Source organism: Pseudochaenichthys georgianus, chromosome 1 (genome assembly GCF_902827115.2).
Source record: "Pseudochaenichthys georgianus chromosome 1, fPseGeo1.2, whole genome shotgun sequence".
NCBI classification, from domain to species: domain Eukaryota; kingdom Metazoa; phylum Chordata; class Actinopteri; order Perciformes; family Channichthyidae; genus Pseudochaenichthys; species Pseudochaenichthys georgianus.
In genome coordinates, this window is record NC_047503.1 from 13,168,189 (window position 1) to 13,183,229 (window position 15,041).

General features: G+C 40.5%; 1 protein-coding gene across 3 annotated transcripts; it reads right to left on the reverse strand.

The window, feature by feature from the left end:
• Positions 1–10,061: 10,061 nt before the first annotated feature.
• On the reverse strand, positions 10,062–15,014 carry c1h4orf33 (chromosome 1 C4orf33 homolog). Of its 3 annotated transcripts, none has more exons than XM_034087279.2 (6): positions 14,828–15,014; positions 14,151–14,335; positions 12,595–12,655; positions 12,459–12,510; positions 12,170–12,369; positions 10,062–10,706 (listed from the first exon to the last, which is right to left on the reverse strand). In XM_034087279.2, exons 1-6 carry the CDS (start codon positions 14,854–14,856, stop codon positions 10,610–10,612), a joined length of 624 nt encoding a protein of 207 aa, XP_033943170.1. In that variant the 5' UTR covers positions 14,857–15,014; the 3' UTR covers positions 10,062–10,609. The 3 variants fall into 3 exon arrangements, with proteins under 3 accessions (XP_033943170.1, XP_033943245.1, XP_033943093.1); XM_034087354.2 differs by having other exon boundaries at positions 14,789–14,857; XM_034087202.2 differs by lacking the exon at positions 14,828–15,014 and adding an exon at positions 14,417–14,488.
• Positions 15,015–15,041: the final 27 nt, after the last annotated feature.

The following is a 15,041-nucleotide window of genomic DNA, read 5'->3' on the forward strand; positions in this document are numbered from 1 at the left end:
ATTTTATCTAACCATCTCCGTTTCTAACTTTCAATATATTTTGAAAGAGATCTCTCTCTCTGGTGCCCCTTTCACACCAGCGCCTTTTCAGCTCCGGCTCGGAGCTAGAGCCTGAAAAGCGCCGGGTTTTCCTGTTCACACCGCGGCGGCGCCGGCTCTTAGCTCCGGAATCCGCTTCATTTCCAGCTCCAAAAAATTGTCGGTCCAGAGGCAAGAGCTTTGGAGCTAAGAGGCGACGTCGCTTACGTCTCTCTTACGTCGAGGCGTGCAGGAAACTAAACCCACCTCCCCTGAATATGGGTCGACTCGACTGTTATGCCTGCCTACAAGCAGTGTGCTTATAAACACACTTTATAAAGTCAGGCAACACTAACCAGGCTTCGTGTGATTCTGTTTATTTGTACCTTACTTTGACCATCCGTTCACTGTTATCGATCATTGTGGAGAGAGGCAGACGTGTTGTTTTGTATTATTGCAGCTATCGGATGCAAGTAGTCAGTTTAGCTTCGGTTGCTATGCTAACATCACCCGTTTTATACCAGAGAAACTTTCATAACAGCGTTGTGATACCAAACAGTGTCAATTCAGACTGACACACATTCACTTAGGCTAAGGGAACTGGGGATATGCATCAGCTGCTTGTGTGAGTCGGACAGTGAATACTTTAGAGCGGCTGCTGCAGTGTGAGCTAACCGGGAGCTAACGGGAGAATAAACTCCTGTGGAAGAGCAGCACTGCAGCGGTCGGTAAATGCTGCAGAAACACATTAATAAACAATGAACCACGGCACTCTGGAGAAAAGTATAAGGTTGGAGAAGTCGTTATTCAATTTATTCTGGCTTTGTGTGATTAAAAGCAACACGATCATCGACCCGACGCAGTTGTTGTTGTTGTTGTTGTTGTGAGCGATCAGCGATCAGCGATATAAACGGTGACGTCATGACGCAGCAGGGGCAGCTCTGGGGCGCCAGTGGGCGGTGTGTACAGAGCGGGAGCTGAAAAGGGAAACCGGAGCTGAACCAGAAAAGCTCCCGCTCGGAGCTAGAAACTGAAAAGCGCTGGTGTGAAAGCCGCATCTCTCTCATCTGCGTGCGGGGGCGGGGCCTCACAGACACGCTGCATCTCTCGCTCACAGACAGGCTGCAGCGCTGTGCAGTGTGCACTAGTGATGGGAATTCGGTCATTCGATCATTTGGCTCCGCTCACCAAGAAGAGCCGGCTCTTTCGGCTCCCAAACGGCTCTTCAGTTTACCACATATTATACCTTTTATAATTAAATCAAATGTAGCCCTGTTTTGACTAATGAATGATTTATATGTGTACACATATATCACTTAAATTATTCAATACATCCTTTGTACTGTAAAAAGTAAAGTAAAAATTACATGTTTAATATAAATGATTTGCTGTGGCCAATTGTTTTCATTGCATTTACAGACCCTAACTCTCTGATACCACCCAATGAATGCACTGACTTGCTTGTAGAACCACGCTACACAAAGCAGATAGTAACACCTATAAAAACTTAAACAGACATTTAAAAAAAAGGGGCTACTGTATGGACATTTAAAAAAATTATATTTAAAGAAAAGGCCCTGACAAAACAGCAGGGCTATATTTCAGTAACTATTAACTATAGAAAAAAAGACAGCAGCAGCTGACATCAAATCTTTGCTGAGCCTAAGGATAATCATAAATAAATAAGATAGTGAAAATAAATGTATTGCAATGCTCAAAACAGCAGCATCCAACAGTCTCTAATCCTTGGATATTACATCATCATCATCATCATCATCATCATCATCATCATCATCATCATCATCATCATCATCATCATCATCATCATCATCATCATCATCATCATGTCTTGTACTACTTAACAACAACAACAAAAAGACGGCTCGTTCGCGGGTGCGAACCGGCTCCCGTCGTTCACTTAAAAGAGCCGGCTCGTTCGTGACAGACACATCACTAGTGTGCACACAGTTCTGCCGGTAATGGATATTACATATTGTGAGGAAACTTTTCCACCAATAATTCCAATAAATATTCATTTCAGGTTTACGAATGTAACTGTACTCAGATTACTCGTTTTTCAAATGTAACGCCAGCTGAATACACTTGATTTTTGTATTCTGATTACGTAACGCCGTTACATGTATTCCGTTACAACCCGTTATATATGTGTAATGTGTATCTCTAAAGCGCTTTGAGCACTGGAAAAGCGCTATAATAAATGTAAGGAATTATTATTATTAACCCAACCCTGTGTAAGGGTGAGTGCAAACATTTTCGTTAAAACTAGTACCTGAGTGCAACGGAAGTTGAAGCTCCTGTGACGGAGTCTTCCAGGGCCTGGAGGCGAGCATCGATAGCTATCATGGAGCTAGCCAGGGATTGCAGGGAGCCGGCCACGCTACTCTCCATAAGGGGTGTGTTACGGCCCGTCCACACTACAGCGTCGACAGCTTTAATCTGCCCATTCACTTTGAATGGGGTGATGTCACGTTGCCTCGCTTTTTCGCCGAACTGAATTGTGGGTAGCATAGGGGTCCGTCTCCGCCGTCTCCGGCGTCAGAAGTTGAACAATGTTCAACTTTCGGAAAATCTGACAGCTCAAGCCGTAGCCAATCAAACCGCGTCTAAGCTGGGAGAGATATCCCGCCGTTCATTTCTATATTTCAAAAAAAAGATGGAGGAGAAACTAATTATCACTGTAGCAAATCACCCGGTTTTGTATGACCAGACCCTCTTCACCTACCGGGATACAAACCGGAGGAACCATGCATGGAGGGAGGTGGCAGAGACAGTGGGTGAAACTGGTAGGTTTTCGCCTGTTTGGGGAGTTTATATATATATTACTCCCATAAAATCCCCGGGGGTTTTTGCTTTGTATGTCGGGGGCGGGAGATTCATGTGATTGGTTGTTGGTCGCGTTGCTTGAATAAAATCCCCAAGCTTCAGACACGCCCAGCTCCAAGCTTTTTTTGAAGCTGTAGTAACGGAGCGTCCACACTACAGCTCCAAAAATAGCTTGGAGCTGGGCGTGTCTGGAGCTTGGGGATTTTATTCAAGCAACACGGCCAACAACCAATCACATGAATCTCCCGCCCCCGACATACAAAGCAAAAACCCCCGGGGATTTTATGCGAGCAATATATATATAAACTCCCCAAACAGGCGAAAACCTACCAGTTTCCCCCACTGTCTCTGCCACCTCCCTCCATGCCTGGTTCCTCCGGTTTGTATCCCGGGAGGTGAAGAGGGTCTGGTCATACAAAACCGGGTGATTCGCTACGGCGATAGTTAGTTTCTCCTCCGACTTTTTTTGAAAATATAGAAATGAACGGCGGGATATCTCTCCCAGCTTAGACGCGGTTTGATTGGCTAGCGCTTCAGCTGTCAGATTTTGGGAAACGGGATTTGATTGGCTGGCGCTGGCTACTCCGGCGTCCAGGCGACCAGAAGTTGAACAATGTTCAACTTCTGGTCGCCTGGGTCGCCTGAGACGCCTCGCTCGGCTACCCACAATTCAGTTCGGCGAAAAAGCGTGGCTACGTGACGTCACCCCATTGAAAGTGAATGGGCAGCTTGGAGCTGCTTGGAGCTTTCGACGCTCTCGACGCTGTAGTGTAGACGGGCCGTGAGGCCTGGGGCTGTGGGAATGCCCTGCTGCAGGAGCCGGGCGATGAGGAAGTCTGCCTCTGTTGATAAGCCGCTGTGGGGAGCCGAACCGGGATCGGAGATTTTCAGAGAAGGTTCATGTTCCGAATTGTCTGAGTTGGACATCTTGAGCTAATTGTTTCTTACGGTTTTTCTCACGAGGAGGAGTATTGTACTACTACCACGGCGTGTGGTCACCTGAAATGACAACTGACAGGGAGGAAGAGCAGGCATTTAAGGAATTTAGCATGTGCAGCAATTGGCTGCTGAGGGGTGACGCCCTCGTATTTAATGAGGGGGAAGGGAGCAATAGAGTGACGTGTAAGTGACTCATTGTTAGGTCTTCCTTATTGAACTTGCGCTAAAGCTTTCATTTCACCTCATTCTCCAGCAGCCAATCAACGTGCTGCAGCCAAACTATAAAATTGTTCTCCTCTCTCCTGCAGTCAGCTGTGATTGCAGGTGTTCATGCACCTTATCATATGGCATGTATCAATAAATGTTCAAACAAAATGAATTCTCTCCTGATTGAAACATCATGTGTTGAAATAAACAACTGCAATTCAAAATAAAAAGTGAATTGCCTAATATTTTTGTTGTGGAATTAATTAATTTCTTTCTTTAAAGGCAAAAACATGAAAAAGCTAAGAAAAAAAGCTATTGAATACAATATATTTGGAGCAACTTAATTTATAAATGGTCGTCAACTTAAAAACGTGTGTTCACAATGATGGTAATTAAGTACATACAACTTAAAATTCCTTTTAAATCATACGGTAAAACAAGTTGGAACAACTTAATTTTTGGAGTAATCAATTTCAAAACTTGTGTTTATGCTACTAATTATTAAGTAAGTGGTAATTAAAAACACCTCTGATTGTGGAAGAAAAGCCTTCTCCCCTAACTCATAACTTTGTTGCTTTAAGACAATTTCATTAGAAGTTGTCTTAACTCAATAAACATCGATGCAAACTGTTGCGTTGATTTTCTTTGTTGAGCCAAGGCATTTGTTTTTAGAGTGTAGGTTGGGGATAACTTTGCCTCAAGTTTAACCTTGGATTAATGGCAACCCTTCTGTGTTAAAAGGGAAGCCAAAGTGCCTGTAACCTTTGTCTAATGGCCATCAGGGGGTGAATCCACTGAATGCAAAAAGTAGTGCGATTGTATAGAAGTCTATGAGAAAATTACTCTTCCTTTGCTGAATGTCAACCCCTAGAGTGTTCAAAGTGAAGCCAAAGTCCCTTTAACTTTTACTAATGGCTTTTAGGGGGTGAATACTTTTATAAAAGTGAATTTGAAACATTTCGGAGGCAAAAAAAAAAGGTAACTTCTGGTTTAAAAAATCCACAATGGCATATAGGGTTCAAAACAGCAGTCTATACTGACTATTGCCTGATTGGCACTTTGGTGATTTAGTACGATAAAGTTCCACATGAAGGCTGATCAAAGTTTGCTTCTGTTTGTGTGATGTGGTACATTGGAAGCCAGCCATACTAGGATTGTGTACTGCACAGTGTTGATAAGTTCTATCTCTTTCTTCAATCTTAAACCGTGTTTGGCATTGGCCCCCAAAATGCCAATCTATCATTCACGTAATCCCTGAATCTAGACATTTCCGTTTCTACTTTTTCAATATCTCCCTCTTTTCATGTTCAGAGATCACTCCCCTTTTCCCTCCCGTTCTATTTTTCATCACAACTGTATCCTTGTGCATACCCTCAAACGCTCTTTGAACTTCCAGAAATGAGACCCATGGCTCTTGAAAAAAAAAGGGAACCAGGTCTAGGGTGATCACCAGAAAGTTTCTGACACGCAGAATCACCCCTTAAGCTGATGTTGAATGTTTCAGAGCACGCTGGTCTCTTTTTTCTGACGGGGATAAGACAGCGCTTGTCTGCTGGGGCTTTGGCGGTAGAGGAGAGGCAGCTACCTGTTCTGCTCTCCCCTCTCATCTTTTCACACTAATTAGAGAGAACTGAGTTTAAACCTTAGTGGGGACACACATCCTCTGCCTGCGCACAGGTGGGTGTGGGTAGTCATATTCATCAAAGCCTTTTACGATGACCCCGATTTTGTTTTAATCTTCCCAGAACCGTATTATTAGGTCCACAGTTTATTAGTGGAAGGGCCATGTTGCATTGTGGTTATACAATGTGCAAACTCCATGTGTGCATGTGAATAGTGTGCAGTGTGGTGGCATAGCACCGCAGGCGATTATAAGGAGGGGGCTTAAGCAGTGGGCTCTATAGACCTAATCACTGCACGCATTTCAAAGGCAAGAACGCCAATTAAAAGTGATAGGGCTCAATATGGGCTTTGGGGCTGCCACAGCGAAGAGCAACACATCCAACATGGAAATCAATCAGCCCCCCCGTCTCCTGGTCAGGAGAAGCAGTTTGCCAGCCAGTGATCCGAGAGGAGCCCCTGATAAATACACAGGCTGAACAAGGGGCTGAAGCAGGGGCGAGCGAGAGGGGGAAGATTTGCAGGATCATGGAGAGGAGACGCAGATTAGCAAACTGTCCAAATCATCATGTGTGTGTGTGCCGGTTTGTGTTGGGGATCAGAGGCCCTGTGATTTCAAAGTAGGTAGAAAGGTAAGTGGGGGACTTTGATATATGTCTAAATGAGGGGGGATGAACTGTATACTTTCAGGAGGAGTCCATTTAAAATTCCAAGACGCTTTCCACCTACTTTATTTAGTTTTCCATAAGGAATCCATATCGTACAATCATTCGGTATAATGAGGGAACATATATTCCCAACCCGTTTTCTTCCCAACTCATCACATATGGATGCTTTATCAGGACCAAGCTTTAAACCTTCAGGGAATGAGCAGTAAAGACTAAGAGGAAGTGCAAAATAAAAATATGCAGTTTGAATCTAATGGATACTTGAGGCCGGCTCTAAAAGGGATTCAATCTCTAAAGAACCCTTGTTATCTTCAAAAATCAGCATGTTTACAACCAGGTAAGTAAACAAAGTTTTGTTCTCTACAGCTATATTCCCTTTTCATGATGATTCTGTGAATTAATTTATATATAATGAATCTGTGTTAATTATTTTTAGGCTTAAAGTGCATTATAATGCCGTCCCAGAATGCTACAACCCAGTCTCACGGCATTTCGTGTTATAGTCACGACATTTAATCTATTGATTCGTGTTCACCAACACGATTTTCCTCTTTTTTTCGAGTCACATAGAATGATTTTAAAAGCAATGCATTTCTATTGGCAGTATGTTTCGTGCCTGCACCACGTCTTTTTGTCCTGTCGGGTCTTGGAAGACCAGAAGCTGTGTGGTTCATAAAAACATGTTCTTACTCAATATCAAGCCACAATTATTGTTTTTATTTTAAATTCTATAATGTTGGACTTTTTTGCCGTCCTTGAGGAAAATAAATGGGCTCAGAGCCTCAGAATACTGAAATCAGTATTTTGTTCCTTCTAATTTGTTATTCTTTTCTAAATAACACACTGTTATTTACTCACCAATAACACACAATTATCCTTGTTTTTATTTATTTGTTTAATTCTATAATCTCTGTTTTTTTGCAGTCCGTCAGGAACTGAATTTCAAAATAAACTATCAACAAAATCGCGTTGCCAGGCAACAGCTTCGGGTGAAAACCATTTCTGGTCTCGAAGTTTTCATTGTAAAGCCGAAAGTATTCCCCTCACTGTCAGAAAGCTCTTTGAAATGGAATGAAACCACGGCAGACTATCCAATATCAACACACTCTCACTCCATAAACGTCCAGGAGCGACGTTTGGTCAGGGTCCTATGGCGTGCAGTTGAGACGCACCGAGGCTCCTTCAGCTTCATAAACGGACGCAAAGAGCTTTCAACTGATTGCAATGTATTCCCATCGGCTGCGGTATTTGACACTCATGGAAGCACCGCATCGGTCCATGTCGGCCGGAAGTAAGTATTCTCCTTACTGTCGATTTAAATTAATTTAAATTGTGTACAATGCTTTTGTGTTTTTCCCCTTCAATTCAAGGATCGCGTCTCAAAAACATACAATCTTGTTACTGGCATGTCCGATCATAACCTTACTCTAGTTGCCAGGAAGCTATCCAAGCTTCGTTACAAAAATCACAATATAACAAAGGGTAAAAAATATATCTCCTACATCCCAAAGCGGGACATGGGAATTCTGGAGAATGAAATAATGCAAACTGACTGGTTTGATTTGACATATGGTGACAATTGTGAGGGGGCCTGTGATAATTTGAAACATACCTTAAAACAAACCGTAGCTAAATATACAAAAACAATGCCTCAAAAGCATATTGGCAAACAACTGTTACCATGGTTTAACACTGCTCTATGGGAATTAATGAAAAAAAAGGGATGTAGCTCTAAATAAATCTTTAAAATCAGGACTAGAAACAGATCGCTTAATACAAAAGTCTTAGAAATAAAGTTACAGTTCAATTAAGAAAGGCAAGGGCAAATTACTTTTTAGATACTATTCGACAGGCAAAGGGGAATTCTCAAAAACTATGGAAAACCATTGACAAACTTATTGGAAAAGATCTCTCAACAAATTATAATACTGAGTTTATGATAAACGAAACCCTACAACAGGATAGCCTAGCCGTGGCCAACCATTTTAATACTTTCTTTATTGAGTCTCTTTCAGAATTGGCCCACAGTTTCAATGTAACAGAACCGCTTCTTGCATTAGCTGACGATACAAAAGTGTTCAAAATCAACTGTACAAATGAGACTAAAGTGAATAAAATAATGTCCACCTTATCAAATTCTAAGGCTAAAGATCACTGGGGACTAGACAAGTATTTATAAAAAAACATAAAAAGGACTTAGCTAGCTCCATCACCTATATTACAAATCAATCAATAAAAGATAATACATTTCCATCAGCTCTTAAAACTGCTATTGTAACACCAATTTTTAAATGTGGCGACAAGAAAGAAGTAGGCAACTATAGACCCATCAGTATTCTACCTGTTGTGTCCAACGTAGTTGAAAAAGTAGTCGCTGAGCAGCTGGTGTCACACCTAAGCTACAACAACCTACTCCATCCTATGCAGTTTGGTTTTAGGACCAATTATTCTACTGAGACTGCATGCTGCTATTTAGTGGAAGGAATCAAGGCTAAGTTAGACAAAGGAGGGATAGTTGGAGCAGTGTTGATCTGCGAAAAGCATTTGACACAGTAAACCATACCAAACTTTTATCAAAACTCAACAATTTCAACCTGTCAGTTAGCACAATACAATGGGTCAGGTCTTATTTAGCTGGTCGTTCTCAATGTGTCCGTATAAATGATAAACTGTCAGAAACTAAGCCATGCTCAATCGGAGTGCCACAAGGCTCAATTATTGGACCGCTGTTGTTCAGCATATATATTAATGATCTCCCATCTGTTTGTGAGGATGTGGACATCCAGATGTATGCTGACGACACTGTGTCTCTCATGGGAAAGATGCTGAACAGGTTGCCTCCAAGCTCTCGTTGACGCTGCACAAAGTTGCTCAATGGTTAAATGACTCGTGTCTTACTTTAAACACTAACAAAACAGTGACAATGTATTTCACGAATAAGAAAAAAACAACCATGCATCCACAGCTTCGTATGAATGGTAAAATAATTGAAAACGTCAATGAGGTCAAATACTTGGGAGTGATCTTGGATGCCAATTTGACTTTTGAAAGCCATATTAGAAGCATGACTAGAAAGCTGAAATATAACATTTTAAAATTTAAACATATTAGGAACTCATTAACCATAGAAGCATCGACAATTATTGTACCCACAATCCCCAGCTATTGTTGTGACGACGCCTGTCCGCTTTGTGACAAACCTCGTGATAAGTCAACAAGCTCTGTGATTGGATGAAACAAAAATCCAACCCTGTCTCCTAAAAATTACGTTCCCACAGAACAGCATTCTCAATTACGTTTAGCTAGAAACATATTTTCTCCCACGTTATGAAGCCGCTGACGTCACTTCTTCTTCAGCTTTGGGTTTACTGGCAGGCCGCAAACAACTTCACGGCGTATACTGCCACCCGAAGTCACGGAGTCCCCCGGAGTTGGGGACTGGCTTCAGTAGAAGCTGCTGGGTAGCGTCTTCCAAGTAAATCGCCAGAAGCGCCGACACCTCCTCATCAGTCCACCGCTCCCATGTTTTCTTTTTGTTGCCATAAGTTAGTCTCTCTCCGTTGGTGCGCTGGGCTAATGCTAATGAGGCTAATGATGCTAATGCGAGCAAATAAAATGGAGTTTTACGGGGTGTGGTTTCCACTCATCTTGGGAAAAGTACTCCGGTGTGAAAGCGCATATTGCAACGTGATGACACTTCAGATACAATTAAAGCGGCAAAATTAATCATACAGTAAAAGGAAAAAAAGACAATACACTTCACCAGCAGATGTAAAAATGTTTAATTGCAAATGCAACTCATTAAAGGTTAATGCAATTGGAATGCAAAAGGATCCTTATACAATAAAGCACTGATTCAAAAGCTTTAACAAAGACATTTTGACCTCACTGTTTGTATGATTTGTTTGTGTGTGTCCGTTAGCAGTCAGGGCAAGGAATCACAAGAACCTGTTGTGGTTTACTTCACTGGAGTGAAAGGCACAGGCTACACAGGAGCTGAATGTCAAAGCGAGCCTTCGCACCATCCACAGTTTAAGTGGTGCAGGTCGCACTCTGCCGAAACAAATTAAGCTGACGCCCAATACCTTGGGATATGTACGTGACGGTGTGCTTGTACCTACCGAGGTGTGTGAAGGCTAATACGCCCTGACAGGCTGATAACATATTTTGCGTTATATCGTTTGGCATCATTAACTAATAAAGATTGATTGGCCTTTGTTCCCCGTCAATGAGTGTTTGTAATATGGGCCTGCCGCCGTAGTGTGTTTGTGTGTGTGTTTGTGTGCAAGAGAGAGGAGTGTTTTTTTAAGAGCTCATGGCTTTCCAATCCACAGATCAGAATCTGGCTGGACCCAACCTTCTCCCATGATGCTTTGCAGGCGGAAATTTTGGAAATACTCCAGGCGGTGGCTAGGATACAGAGAGAGCATTTAATATAGGATGCACACAACTCTCACATACACATTTACACATTCATACACAAATATACTGCACATCTCATTACCTCCGCAGAAGAGGTCATGTTTTCCGCTAGGCATGTCTGTCAGACAGCAGAATTATGGAAAAACTACTGGCCTAATTTTCATGAAATTTGGTGGAAGAGTGTAACATGGGCATAGGAAGAACTTATTAAATGTTGGATTGGATCCAAACCATGGCACAGATACACAAATCATTTTTCACTTTCGTAAACATTGCGGATAGGACATTTGTGCTGCATTCAGGTGCTGCTGGAATACTCGATAAATTAGTTCCTGACTAGGAAAATGTATGTTGTAACCACAATGGAAAATCTCCCAAAGTTTTGGTATCACTAGCAATATGGCAAATTACACTCATATGGTTTGAAGCAATAGAAAACAGCAAATATTTATTTAAGCGTCAATGTTCTTTCCATTTTAGGAACACACTGACATTTGGAAAAGGGACAATCATACAAAAGTATGTGAATGCAACATTGGTCTCTAAAAGGACCTGTGCTCTCAGAGAGCTATACTTGTTTAAAGTTTAATTACCTAGCAAGGTGTTGGCTCATAGCAAATACAAAATGCAAGTTGGCCTGTACTTTATGCTATGCTTTAAATAAAGTAAAAAGATTCGAGAGGCTATCGGCTAATTTATCTATATGAAATTAAGTTTACAATTCTGCCTGTAAAAAACAGCTGTAAACTCTCCCTCTTGCCTCTGAAGGAAGGTCTTAAGAACTCGAGAAAAAACTAAAACAAAGTACTGCTTATGACAAGGAATGCTGAGGAATGTTTAAAAAGTATAAAATGGCATTGAGTTTATTAATATAAAACAAGGCCTCAATCGGTATTAATAGAATACGTTAAATTAATAGTTTCTGTACTGACATTGCACTGTTAAATTTCAAAAACAAATGGGAACAACTACTATACATTTTGTTTCTTTACCATGTGCAAGTCACATGAAGGTCCTGCAGATTTTGGAGAGTAGAAAAAAATTGGACTTAAAAGAGTGATAGGATCAATCAGAAAGGTCTTTTTTAACCTGCATTCTGCCTTGAAAGGAAAGTTAATGGTGTTCCAATAAAATTAAATAATCATCATTTTTTTTTTTTTGAGTGGCATTAAAACAATCTTAAATCATATTTCTTTAAGCTGACATCACCAGGGTTATCTTTGATGGATCTTGACACTTACAATTTGGGTGTAAAGGTAGATAGATGTGATAATTTCTGTGAAGGTCTACCAAAAGACGCCATGGAGTTGCCATTTAGAATCCGATGTTTTTGGAGCTTATTTTGACCACTTTTTCATGAATCTTCCCAAACTTCATGAAAGTGAAATACTAAATTGCTGGACATAAACAAATCTAAGTTTAGATGACCTCATAGGAGTTTGAATACTCACAAGTTGGGTTTTTGGCCTTCCACTATGTCCTCCTTGGGGATGGGGTAGAGAGCCTCATATGTGCGCCCCTCACCTGAGCCATGGATAGCGTAGGAGTTCATCTTGTTGATATTGGGGGGCAAGTACGACCAAGGGAGGAGAGCCTCCCCCATCCATCTGTCCCATTTGATCGTGGCATTAAACACCATGGGAAGTTGTTGCTTGAGGAAGAATATCGAGACAAATAGAATAAATACTTGACTCAAAGCACCGCTGCCCCTTATCAACCACTCCCTCAATGTTTGCCTACCAGGAATGCTTGGCCAACTCCTGACAGCAACAATATCAGTTGCTGTCCATGTCTAAAATAAAAATAAAACAGATTGTTTAAAGAATATCTAAAAACGTATGGTCATGTGGTTGTTAGAAATGAGCTAAATACTTACGGACAAAACTCCACTTCAAGGTAATTTACTGAAGTGCTATCGAGGAAGAAGCACTCCACAACTGATAAGAGGAAGAAGAGTAGTTAATCAATAATAATTAAATAATTTCAGTGATTTATTTTGAGTCAGCCTAATAATGTTATGTACAAAGTAACATTTAATAAAGATACGAAGACCAGCTCACCTCGTAGCATGCTCATTATCTACCTAGATTATAATGGCAATGGTTTCAAATCTAATAAGTAGCATTAATGAGGTCAAATATGTGGGGCTCATTAACCGGAAATCGAACTTACTTAGGTCAATTAGATAGGATTGTTATTACTCAACCTCATTACAAAGTTTAATTGCTGTGTCACCATAATAATGGTAATGCAATCACTATTAGGGCCTCATAAACAGAGCTCGTCTCTCATCTCTACAACATCATTGTAATATGTTCATGATTATATCTCAGCTTTTCTATTCGCCTAAAATTGCATCACACATAGAGACTAAATCCTTAAATCATGACTGTGATAACAAGTTATGATAAGAAAAACTGTTGGGGTTTTGGAACCATGAAAGCAACACTTGTACCACATATTGCAATCTGTTACAGCTATTGCAATTTGTTTCCAGTTTTTTAGGTTACGTTTGATTCAAAACCACAGACTGGATTAATAAACACTATTTGTTTTAGTTTATTGAGCGAAAATAAACAACTTTTATATTTGTCCATTCAATATGATGCTGAGGCTAAAGACTGGTTACTGTAGCTTAGTATAATAACTTGGGAGGCTAAATCACAAGTTTCATCACAATACAATAATATATTGATTCTTTGGACAATGATTCCATATTGCTGATATCGCAAAGTCTGCCACGATGTGATTTCAATTAAAAATATCAGTATAATTGAATTCAGCCAACAAAAAGAAAAAAATTAAGATTTTATAATTAGTCCTCTTGGATGGAAATGGTGAGACAGAGATGCCATAGGATTTTCAAAAAAATGGCTTGTCTAAAAATGATCATATTGATGTTTTCCCCTTTGCATTAATGATCTGATGAATCTATACATCGATCCATATCTATGTATTGCTAAGCCATGGGTAAAAGGGTAAACCACAACTTGTAGTTATAACACTTTGGTTTCTATACAGATTAAACACAAATTTAAATTAGATTTTGAGGTGTTTGCAGGAAGATTATGGAGATTAATTTAACCAAGCTTACTGTCTGCAGTGTCATGTTGTATGGACATATATCAAATGGGTAAACATTGGAGCGCCTAAAATGTTGGCCTTTTCATTTAATGATCGATACATTAAAAAAGACAAGTTCCACCATAATTATTACATTTCAATTAAATTAAACTAATATAACTATAGTAAATAGGTAACTCCATCTGTACCAATGTGTGACTTTTGCATTTTCTATAAATGTATCATAGATTGTCAAATAAATTGTCCTTCTACAGACATATTTGCTCAGGGTGAATGTTCAGGAAGCTGCATATTGCAGTAGCAGACATACATGATGCAGCACTAACTTTGCTTTACTTTTCTACGTACCTTCATAATTCCAGAGTCCAGGGAAGGGCTGGCTGGGGGGGCTCGCAGGACCTACTGGGTCGTTGAAGAAGGGACCAAACATCTCTATCTTCAGCCCTCCTTGCCCAGGAGAGAAATTGATCCTGATAGGGTCATGATTCACAGGATTGCTATCCCAGGTGTGCTCGATCAAATACTGCATTTTCCTAAAAGGATTGAAGAAGAAAAATCAATCAGAATAAGAATCTGATATGTGACACAGTGCATACAAATGTTACAAAACTTACAGAGAATTACAGCATAGTACAAACTGGATAAGTGTCAGAAACTGTAATCCATGAGCTACACCCATGTTGTCACAGCTGCAAAGACTCACTGGTAAAAATGCTCTCAACTGTGCTACAGTTGGGCATATCAAGTCTTAATGCACACCCCGTTCTGCTATTCAAACAGTTTGTTATCAAATTAGGTACATGACAAATACAGTTCTGTTACTCAATAACTTATTAAGATGGTACACATATATACTTCCTGATATTGAAAACTGAGAACTATCCAAATGAACCTTAATGGTGTCCAAGATGCGGTTGAAGGTCTTACCAGATTAACACATTATCCAAATTACGTTTACCAACACATATCCAGTAACTTTACCATACCTCCTATTGTGTTAGCAAATCATGTGACTGAGAGCTAACCTGTTTATTGTTGTATCAATACGAAGCATCCTAACACGTCAGGGTAAGCACATAACATGTTTCTTCTTGAAAAATATGTATAACACTAGCACTGAAACTAAACGATATTAATTGACTGAATCAACACATCCTTCAAAAATATATCCGTCTGACGCTTCCCGACATAGAGCGGAACCTTTTCCCTTTCCTGTTTCGACGGAGTAATTATGCGGTG

Bases quoted from the DNA above. Each gene is read 5' to 3' on its own strand.
- c1h4orf33 (XM_034087202.2), bottom strand. From the start codon at position 14,481: ATGGGTGTAGCTCATGGATTACAGTTTCTGACACTTATCCAGTTTGTA. The intron at 12,370-12,458 runs GTAGGCAAACAT...TTCTTCCTCAAG, and splicing joins GAGTTGGCCAAGCATTCCTG to CAACAACTTCCCATGGTGTT. The intron at 10,707-12,169 runs GTGAGTATTCAA...TCTGTATCCTAG, and splicing joins GAAGGCCAAAAACCCAACTT to CCACCGCCTGGAGTATTTCC.